Below are 11,313 nucleotides of genomic sequence, written 5' to 3'. Positions count from 1 at the left end.
ATCCTAACCACTCATTTACTAGATAAAACAAAAACATTTTTAAAATGCAAAACAATTTTGAAAATTTTCGAAATTTTTTTTTCCAATATTATTTTCGAAATATATATTTTCCAAAAAAAAATAAAAAAAAATACCAAAAAAAATTAAAAAAAAATACATTTTTTTACATATTCTAGTAGAATATTAGAATATTCTACATATCTGACAAATCTAGTAGAATATTCTAACAATCTAAAAATCACATTAGAATATGTACAGTGTAATATTCTATTAAAATATTTCACGTATTTTAAAAAAAAAACGGTAATTTTTATTTATTTTTAATTTATTTTTATATTTTTTTTAGGTAAATAAAGTTCCGAAAATAATAACTAAATTTTTTTTTTGGATTTTTCTTTTTATTTTGCATTTTAAAATTATTTTTAGATTTGATCTCACGGTCTCACAAAATTAGCATGGTCTCAAATGAACCTGAACCTATATATATATATATATATATATATATATATATATATATATATATATATATATATATATATAAATATATATATATATTGGTCGTTATTGTAGGCTTGGTTGGTTGCTACATGCTTCCAATGTAGTTTTGAGTAATTAATTGCCAAATTTTGTACCATGTATATGTATACATAACAGGTGAAGGCACTTAGAATTTTGGAAGCCATATCTACTTTTTGGCATCATGTTTATCCACACATATCTTATATCTACTTCTCATTTCTCATCTACACACTGTACTGTACTGTACACCACAAACACAATCCCCTTGTTTTACATTTTACACCCTCATCTTGCAAGTTTTACAAAACCGATCCCTCATCTGTGATATTATCATCTGATGTCTTGTTGGACCAAGTAATCTCGATTTCAAGTGTTCTTGAACTTGAAGATCCCTCTTTGTTGCTGCTGCTGTGCCCATGCCTAAGGCTAAAAACCCCACTGTATACTCCATCGCTCACAACTTTGTCAATCTGGATTGTCACTTCCCCCAGGGTTGTCTGTTGCACAAACACACACACACACACACACGATTATAATATATATATATATATATATATATATATATATATAGAATTCTATCCAATCATAGCATTGTACTTTTCAATTTATTTTTTATTAGGACTTTATAATTTGTGAAATCTACCCAATTATAGCATTCAAACTTGCTTTGTTTTGAATGACATTGCTATTATTTGATAGATTTTTGAAAATACAATACTGTAATAGGAAGAACTGAAAGTAGGATATTATAATCAACAGATAAAATAAAGTAGTTTGATTTTCTTGAACTTTATCCTTCAATATAACTTTGATCGTTACCTTATACGTGCAGCTCTTTGAAGTGCTTAATTTTTTTTAACTAGCTAAAAGTGGACATTCTATTTTGAAAAATGGGAAAAAGTTAAAAGTGATCAACGAATCATTCCATTTGTCCGCTTTTAGGTAATGAACTTTCCAAAACCGTCTTATTTTAATCATGTAAGGGCTATAGTAGGTTAAAGGGACTAAAATGAGACAATTTTGGAAAGTTTATCACCTAAAAGTGGACAGTATAAGTTTAGTGACTAAAAGTGGAAATATGGAATAGTTGGTAGGTCATTTTTAACCTTTTCCCTTGAAAAAAGTGAAAATTGCTTTCTTTCTTGATGACATTGCTATAACTGGGTAGATTTTTCAAAATATAATGCCTATAATAGGAAGAAATGAATGTAGGATGCTATAATGAAAACAAAAAAAAGAAAGCATGTTGCTGTTTCTTGCATTCAATTTCAACCCATTAAAAAAAACATATAATGTTTGAGACTTTTAAAGGCACATATAATAGATAAGAGAGCAGTTTGAAAGGGATTATAATTTTACTTTTACCTTCCCAAAAGTATTTTTGCTAAGGCATTGGATGTGTAACTTGTGTCCTTTTGGGGGGACATCAAAAGCCCATGTAAACCCTTCTTTCCATTCCGGAGATGTGTTGCGACTCACAACCTGAACATCATCAAATACCATCAAATTTCCCCTTGTGGCTGGCTCACAAGCATATGAATTCCAGTTCCAGACAAGCTTTCTAGGGCTATTTTTGAGGATTGGGACAAGGAGGGCATTTACGTCTTTTGCACAAATGAGGGATCCTATATCCCATAATTTTAGATGGGAAAAAAGTTGCAATTTTTTTTCTGTCCAATTGACATCAGTTCCTGTCGTGTCGAGTGCATGTTGTCATAATGAAAGAAATGAAGACGGATTTCATTACCTTTGTTTGGTGGGAAGGGCCTTGACCTATTTTGAGTCTACAGAAAGCATTTGTGCCTCCGATGACACGTTTTAAGTTGGTAGCACGTTTGACCGTAATGGTCAAACAACCAGGTAAACAATTCAACAAGCTCTCTGCTCTTTCATGGAATTCCGGGGGGCAGTTTTTAATGAGCATTTGGAGGATGGGAATAGCTTCTGATGCAATCATTAATTGGGATTTTGATGTCTCCATAGGCATAACTGCCCATGAACGTTTCAACAGACATAATGTATTTAAAACAGCATCCTGAGCAGCCTCGTTGCCCGATTTAAGAGCTGTTAGTAAATGAGGGATACACAGAGTCGCAGCTTCTGAAACATGAAGTTTCCGGAAGTTTGAGAAGATGACGTGGATTGTCTTCAGAACCTCTTCGTTTATAGTTGCTGTTGCCCATAATTCTCTATCTAAAGCACCTGCAAAACAGTAACAGATGTCAATAACACAGGGACCAAAACTGTAATAATTTATGTCTCGGTCTCAATCTCTTGTCTGTTCAAAAGACGTGAATGCCCTCATCATCAAAAATATCCCTAGGAAGCTTGTCCGGTGATGACTTAAAATAAAACAAGGAGCTTTATTATATTTATGGCATGTGAAACACGACAATGACTTCCAAGTTCATGGCACTTGATAAATGTCAGTGTTTTATAGAGCCTAACCAAATTTCTCGACAATGACTTCCTATAAACAGCTAATATAAACAAGAGTAAATTAGTCTTAAATCACTTTTTTTGGATATGGCCAAAGAAAGATCTTTTTTTGTTTACTGTTTCTTAACGTTTTTGTCCATGGGCTGTCTAAGTTAACAGTCATTTTTGTCCCACTCCCATTCCCATATGCATAGAAATGATCATTTTCATAAAACTAACAGATGGGTATGGGTTGTTATAAAACAGTAAAATAGTGCAAAAAGATTCGTTTTTGGACCATATCCACAAAAAGTGATACTCTTATAAAAGAGGACCAAGACTGTAACTCACTCTATAAAATGGGAACATTTAAAGATCCTTCAGTTAAATGAAACATTAAATGTTGACTAGGCCAATTATACTGACAGAGATTTGTTTGATAGTCCTAGAAAAACATAAGAACATGAATTAAAAAATAATTGCTAACAAAAGGAAAAAAAAAAAAAAAGCAAGTCTGGTATCACCTGTTAAAGACCGAATAAGCTCGTTTGATACATATTCTTGAAGGGTGTGATTTGAAAATAAAAACTTGATGAGCAATGACGCCTGTCCAGCAACCTCTAAATTAGGAGACAACAATAATTCTTGAATAATTAAAATCCCACCAGCTTCAGCAACAGCTCGCCTATTAGTTCTACTATACATAACAAAATTCTGTAACGCACAAATCGTCACCAACTTCATCTCATCAGTCGATTGATCTTCAAGCAACCCCACCAACGCCTGACACGCAGAAACAGAATCACCAACACGCGCTAGTCCCTCATGCTGTGCCAGGTCACCAAGAGCAAGAACCGCAAGAAGCTTACCTGGCACCGATCTAGTTTGCGGGTCCAACAGATACTGTGCTAAAGGTCCTATCGCGTGTTTACAAAGCTTCATTGCACGTACCTTCACATGGTTAAACAAAGCTTCAAGTAATCTTCCGGAAGCTTCCTCACACTGGTGAGATCTTAGTAAGTCAAGTAAAGCATCAATGGCACCAGCTTCGGTCATCAATGTCGCGCTTGATTCGTCTGACTTTTCTTGAACAATCAACGCATCAAGAGCAACAGAAATGGTGGACTCCACATTTGAGTTCAACATCTTCACAAGAACAATTAAAGGAACTCTGAAGTAGTAGTCAGAATCAAAGTGCAAAACATTTGAGAGAACAATCGCAGCCGATTCCCATAACTCATGAGATGGTTGAGGATCATCTTGTATAATAACTTTTGCAAGCTCAAAAATCCCGCCAGCATCAGCAACCGCATTTGGCCATGTCACTGAAATGCTTTCCAATGCTTTTATCGCGGTTTGCTGTAAACTCAAGATTCCAATTCCTGCAAGCTGAACAAGTGGGACAACTGCATTTTGTGTTGTGATGTCTTGTTGAAAGTGCTCTTGTGCAAGCAAATGAGACAGCAACTCGGTACCGAGTTGTTGGATGGCTTGAGATGGTGATTGAATGTATGAAATTAAGGGCTGAATTACTTGACTAGGAGTGATTTTATGATTCACAAGGCTTTGTGGTTTCTCCAATACATTAACAAGTGCTTGAAGAGCACTGTGTTGTCCCCACAGACTAAAATCGGGTCGATTTAAAACCATGAAAAGGGGTTCCACAATTTTAGCAGCAGATGCGCTTTTAGAAATCGCACTGCTGTTTGTCAAGATTCTGAAAAGTTCAGAGATTGAGGAACATAAACCACTTGAGGCAGTTGGGAGTAAAGCAAGACAATTATCAATGACCCCGGAGTTTACCATATCTAACTTTCTTAAAGTCTGGTCTTTTCCAAGCTTAATAAGTGCTGAAATACTGGCCTCGATGAGAACATCATTTGATCCAGAAATCAAACCGACAAGAAGATCGATGACATCATAATCTGCTGCAACACTCACTGCTTGTTCATCATCTAACAGTTTCTCAAAAGCACAAACACCAGACTCCACTGCTGAATCATCATCAGATTGCATTAAGAGTATGAGAGGCTCGATGAATGTACAAGCAACTGGCAATGCCCGGATTATTGAGTTACCGAAAAGCACAGAACAGAAAGCTGCAGCATGTGTTTTTAACCCAATTGTACAACTGGAAGATAAAATTCTACATAAACTCTCGAGGGGGTTTCCTTTAAAATCAACAACTGTACCTGCTTTTGTTGTATCGGATGATATCAACTTCATCAAAGCGAGAAGAGCAGCTTCTTGCTCGCTTTCAGATGCTGCATTCAGCATATCAATCAATGGCTGAATCACATGAAGAGCCGATTCAGATTCTCTTAAATCATTAGCATTAAATAACTGACTGAGAGCTCTAACAGCATTTAATCTAGTAGATCTTGATCCCAAACGAAGAACAGCTATCAGTTGATTTAACGAATAAACAGCTGATTTGTACCGAAGAAGATCAGGATTGCTGTAAAGTACTCTCAAAAGTTCACAAATAGCGGACTCGGTTGAATCTTGAGGGCTCAAAGATAAATACTTTGTTAAAGCATCAAGTGCTCCAGCTTCAGCAATGAGAAGTTTGTTTGCATCATTTCCATCCGCAATGGAGGTCAAAAGGGAAACAGCAAATGGAGGGGCACATGGTCTATCTGGCATTGGTCTCAAAAGATCCACCAATAGAGGAATAGTTTTGGAACCTGTTGACCCGTTTCTGACTTCTTCAATTCCAAAAAGATTATTCAAAACAATTTGATCAGGATTACGGGACAATGAGAATTCGTCAGATATAGCAAAAAGGTCTGACATATTTGCTTCTATGTAACCAATCAGTGTTGTTAAGCCAGCAACTGCACCTGAATTTGCAATTGCAAGATTTACTTTGTTGTTTTGATTACACACAAGACTAGCCATGGCTTGGGCAGAGAAGAACTTGTCAAGAATTTCATCAGATTTGAGAAGATTTGCTAACAACGGAATGATGCGTATGGTTAATGATGATGACACCACATTTTCATCTTGAAACAATATTGACATTAGTAAAGCACTTATCCATATGCCCTCGGTGTCCTCGAACTCTGCCTGGAAAAAAGAGAAGCTTACTTATTAGAAGTAGCAAATCGATGCTATTTAACCCTGATGCATGGACTTCTGTTAGCTAATATTAGTTCATTCACTTAAGCCCTGTTTTTTTTCGCATTAAGTGCTGTCTGGATAAAGATGTTCAAAAATATTTTAAAAAAATGACAGCACACTTAGGGAAGAAGGAAAAAATAAATAATGCAAACTTGTAAAAGGTTAGGATAGGTCTTCATGGAAAAAAGCCTGACATTCTCCATTAAGTCGTTCTTTACACATTAACACCCATATATAACTTATCTGACTAAGTCCATTCTACATTAAGTCAAAAAGAAACAGCACCTTATTTCAATTTCTGAAAATATGCATTAGCGCTTTTTCAGAGGCTTGTCTTTGACATGTAAATACATATACTCATTAAAATTTTCACAAAATAATAATTCTCATTACCCAATGTAAAGATGATTATATTTTTATTATATAGGGTTACTTCCAAGAAAGCCCTTACATTTTATCATGTTTTTTTTTTGTTTTAAAAAGACAATTTTTTTCTTCATTTAAACCTGTAACTATGAAGAAATTTGTTATTCTAAGGATTTTTTACTCATTGAACCGGCCGAGATGCTGACCTGGCATTTCATAAAATGATTAATTCCAAGAAAGCCCTTAACAAGACAAAGTTATAACAACCCATAACTGTGTATTTCTTATAAAACATGTCAAAGTGTAAGAGCTTTCTTGGAATTAACCCTTTTATAATCCACATCAAGATCTCAAGCAGTTGAATGGGTAAAAAAATCCTTAAAAGAACAAATTTCTTCAGAGTTGCAGACTAAAATGAAGAAAAAAATTGTGCCTTTTTCATAAACATGTCAAAATGTAAGGCCTTTCTAGGAATTAACCCTTTTATGTATTTGAATGAACTGTTTTTGTCGCAACCACATAATCTTGGTGGGTGGTTAAGTGCTAGTAATCCGGTTATGCTTTTAGAAACATGAGAACATACGGGACCCACCTGTGAATTTAAAGTATATTTCTCTAGCTTGTCTGAGAGAACTTCAAGTACCCCAGCTTCCACTACAATACGCCTGTTTTCCTCACTACACGAAGAAAGAATTGATAACAACCACATACCAGCTGTACCTCCCAAGAGAACACCGGGATCAAGCACATCAAACTCGCCTCCATCATGGAAGCCAGTTCTGTTAGCCAAACCCCTTGGAGTTCTAACATCAACTTCAAGAGGGTAACAACCCGAACTTTGTTTTATCATATCTACCAATGCATATATAACAGGTTTTAAGTACCCTGATGCATCAAGTGCTTCCATGGTTTCCTTTCTGTGCTCCTTCAAACCACAAATGAGCAGTGAAATTCCCCCAACTCTCACTTCTAGACTGGTAGATTTCAGTATCCTGTTACCCAATGCACCTATTGCTCTCAAATTTGACACCAACAAGTCACCTACAACAACAGGTTTGTCTCCACAAAGCCTGGATAGAACTTCAATTGCCTTATCTTGGACAGAAGCGGGCCCCTTGGCTAGAAAATACAGAAGAGGTTGTAAATTTGAGATAACTTCAGCAAGGGCAGACCATGGGGAGTAAGTTGTGTTAACATTTTGCTTTGTTTTAGCCAATAAAGAAACTACTTCTAAAGCTTCGGCTGCATCAGTCCCATCATTCAAGGAATCAACAATAGCAAGAATCGCAAATTGGAATTGACCACTGTTTGTGAGAACATCACTTAATGGGAAATGTTTAAGTAATTGAACAAGTGCGCGTGATGCACCTTTCTTACCTTTCAAACTTCCTTCTCCCAACACTCTTGTCAAAGCGGATACAACATCTTCTCCCAATGCCTCTGAAGCAATCTGTGAGTCAGACAACAGATTTGCTAATGCAGATACAGCAGTCTCTGCAGCATCAATGGAAGATGATGTTTTGGCTAATTTGATCAGAGGCTTCACATCCCCTTCTGCAATATAAGACATTTTGTTCTTGGACAAAGCACCCAAGGCCCGAGCTGATTGAGTGGCAATAATTTGAGTGTTGCTTGTTAAAAGCTTCATGCAAGGATGCACAACCTCATCAGTTGCAAGACTATCACATATATCTTGACGAATGCTGAAGAGGTCAGCCAAGACAGAAGCTGCATGTTCCTGTGTTTCCTCATTTGAAGAATTAAGAATCTGAACAAGCGATCTCAACCCTTTATAAGCATCTGATCCCTTTTGAACAAGGTCATAATGTGATGCCATGGTAAGCACATGACCTAGTACTTCAATTATGTGGGCTTTTGATTTTGGGGTGTCCCCCCAAAGCAGAGCTAGTAGCTGATTAATAGTGGCAGCATCTGCCTTGCGTATAAGCTTTCTTAGTGCCTTCCCTGAGGCTTCTTGTCCCTTTGGTCCACCGGTTTTCAAGAACCATAGGAAAGCAGGAATAGCTTCAGCACTTTCAACACATGCACAGATATCTTCACTGTGACAGCATAAGTTCCACAGAACATAAGCTGCATCCTCCCTCGCTTTATCGGATCCAGTTTCTAGTAAATGTACAAGTGGCGGAATACCACCAGCAGCAGTAATTGCCCACTTGCTGTCGTCTATTTGGTCTGTCAGGAGTGCAAGCAACCAAACAGCATACTCTTGATGTTCTTCACTTGATAAACCTAGAAAAGATATAAGTAACTGGATTCCCTCTCTCTTTCTGATGGCTTCCCAGATGTCCACTACATCACAGCATAAACTTATCAGAGAGGTTATCAGATACTGTTGCACATCTGATGATGCCATTGTTATAAGCCCGATTAACACCTTCTTGGCTTCTGATTGGTTAAGACTTGTTGAGAGGCAATCATTGCCATACAAGCTAGCCATTGCCTCAAGGACCAAATTATTTACCCGGGGTTTCAAAAGTGCAACTAAAATGTTTTCTATTTTCGTTGCATCAACTGGTTCGTCTTCAAGATTTGGTTGAAAGATCATTAGTGTGTAAGCAAGTGCTCCGATTATATCAGCAACAGATGTAGACTGAGCAAGCTCTCCTAGATGTAGAATAAGAGCAGACATTCCACCACATATGTTTGCCAATGCACGTGTTGCATGTCCCTGAAGTATTTGGCCTCCTTCTCCCTGCATACACTCCTTGGATGGAGCAACCACAGCACCAATGAGAATGGCAACACCATTTGCATCAACAATAGCTTCCTTTGCTTTGGCTGACCTTGATGAAAGAGCCTCCAGAGCATCCGCAGCACTACACCTAACAGGGATATCATTTTTTTGATTCAAGAGTCCAAGTAAAGCCTCAATTGCTCCAGAATCCATGATTTTTTGCATGCTATTGTTAAAGGCGAGCATCAAACGAGCCAAAAGAGAAGCAGCATTGGACTGAATAGCAGCATTGTTGGAAGAAAGCAGCCCAACAATAATATCTACTCCACCAGCCTCAAGAGTAACTCTCCAGTATCCATCTTTGTCACCACAAAGGTTTCTGAGAGCCCCAGTGACAAACCCTACAACCACTTTGTCCTGTTTGTTCTTGGAAGTTAGCTGTTCCCACAGAGTTGGAACTACACCTTCTGTAACAAATATCTTCATACCCACATGGTCCTCTGAAAGCCCACCTGAAGAAACTTCATAGATGGCTTCAGCTGCTGCCTTTTTGGCTTCGGTTGACTCTGATTTCAGTAGTGAGAGAAGTGGTGGAATGCATCCACCTAGAAGAACCTTTAATCTTAAGTCTTCATCTTTACACAGAGCAGTCAATGTTGCAGCAACATTTAGTTTTGCCAATGGGTTACCGTTTCTAAGGATGGATATGAACAATGGCATTGCTTGAGAATGTGAACCAATGATACCACGTGCTTCCTTTCTTGCTTCAGCAATGGCAAGCAATCGTGTTGTAATAACTTCTTTTTCATGCGATGAAGACATGTTTCCATGAAGCTGCTCAAGAAATTGAGCAACCATGGACATTGTACTTTCAGCCTCATCTGTTTTGGTGCTTCCATTTGAGGTCCTGTTATGTCATCATAGTGTATCCATTGGTCAGCGTGTAACATAAACATACCAAAATGAACATGTTACTCAAGTTATTAAACAAAGTGAAGAGATTATAGTTGTTCATTGCAGAACAGTTTTCAATGTGCTTTGTGAATATGAAGGTCCATTCAATGTTTTCTTTTTGTCAAACTATGTGATTGCATGTATGTTAAGGATATAGATGGCCTTTCTCAGAATAATGTTTACAGAGCAGTCAATTTTTCCAAGCCAGTAAGATTGTTAATCAAACAGAGAAAGCACCACTAACCTATTTCCAGGTGCAGCATTCTCTGGTGGATCAAGGAAGGGATATTTTGACATTTTAACCAATACTTCACTTGAAAGTACCCCTTACAGCCTCCTGCATGTTACAAATATCAATTTTCTTACATCTCATCCACCAGCCGAAATTGTGAATCAAGTACTTAAAATCCAAGGCATCAAAACACGAAGTCTTGAAACAAAGAGAAATGATCCAAATAATCAAAACAAGGATCTCATTTACTGTAAAACAGACACAATGGCCCTAAAGTTTATGGCTCGCAATTGCAGAAACATAGGATTTAGGTATTTAACAAAGAAAAATAGACCCTAAATATGGAAATGATGGAGTAGTAAATGAAAAAAAAAACATAGTTACAAGTATAATTGGAGATCATAACAACATTTACCTCAGTTAATACATGTATATAACGAAAATGCTGTCTCGCAAAGAGTGGTCTGGAACTAGGAACATCAAACGGTGTATCCTGATCAGATTTTGAGTAACGTATTAGGTAAAATTGAGCATGAATGGGAAGAGCTGAGTACATTATGAACGACTTCAATGCCCAATAATGAGTGTTTAAAGATGAGATCAGAAATTCACTGTAGGAAATGTGGGGGTTTTAACAGGAAGAACGTCGGCACAACATTAATCGAAACGAAGGCATTGCAAATTACCTGCAAGATTTAATCGTAGGTGCAACTATCTACAGTGAAGGCGGGTCCCCGTTGTCTGTCGATTGAGGGAGAAAGGAGTTTCCTTTTCCACTGGGTTTGCAACTCTTTACTACGCAGTTCAAAACCATCATTTCCTTTATTTACCACTTTAGCTGTAAAAGAGAAATTAAATATCCTACTTATTTTGGGTTTATTAAAAATAAAAATTTAATATGAATATATATATAAACATTAAATATTTTATAAAATAATGTTTATCCATAACAAAATGTAATTTTTTGGAGTATTTATGAAAGAAATCAAATCGTTTGGAGCATTTA

At 36.8% G+C, this 11,313-nt stretch overlaps 1 protein-coding gene across 1 annotated transcript; it reads right to left on the bottom strand.

Moving 5' to 3' along the window:
• Positions 1–616: 616 nt before the first annotated feature.
• LOC145108680 (CELLULOSE SYNTHASE INTERACTIVE 3) lies at positions 617–11,088 on the bottom strand. The gene is made up of 8 exons (XM_079045750.1): positions 10,994–11,088; positions 10,723–10,800; positions 10,320–10,412; positions 7,019–10,028; positions 3,462–6,006; positions 2,267–2,721; positions 1,885–2,001; positions 617–1,016 (listed from the first exon to the last, which is right to left on the bottom strand). Exons 3-8 carry the CDS (start codon positions 10,370–10,372, stop codon positions 819–821), a joined length of 6,378 nt encoding a protein of 2,125 aa, XP_078901876.1. The 5' UTR covers positions 10,373–10,412; positions 10,723–10,800; positions 10,994–11,088; the 3' UTR covers positions 617–818.
• Between the last annotated feature and the right edge of the window lie 225 nt (positions 11,089–11,313).

The sequence above is a fragment of the Lactuca virosa genome, chromosome 4, assembly GCF_052849685.1.
Source record: "Lactuca virosa cultivar CGN04683 chromosome 4, Lactuca_virosa_CGN04683_v6, whole genome shotgun sequence".
Taxonomy (NCBI): Eukaryota; Viridiplantae; Streptophyta; class Magnoliopsida; order Asterales; family Asteraceae; genus Lactuca; species Lactuca virosa.
This window is presented reverse-complemented; position numbering and strand designations above follow the sequence as displayed.

Excerpts from the sequence above, each read along its gene's own strand:
- LOC145108680 (XM_079045750.1), bottom strand. The coding sequence starts at position 10,372 with ATGTCAAAATATCCCTTCCTTGATCCACCAGAGAATGCTGCACCTGGA. Across the intron at positions 6,007-7,018 it reads AATATACTTTAAATTCACAG|GCAGAGTTCGAGGACACCGA; the intron begins GTGGGTCCCGTA and ends TCTTTTTTCCAG. Across the intron at positions 1,017-1,884 it reads GCAAAAATACTTTTGGGAAG|ACAACCCTGGGGGAAGTGAC; the intron begins GTAAAAGTAAAA and ends TTTGTGCAACAG.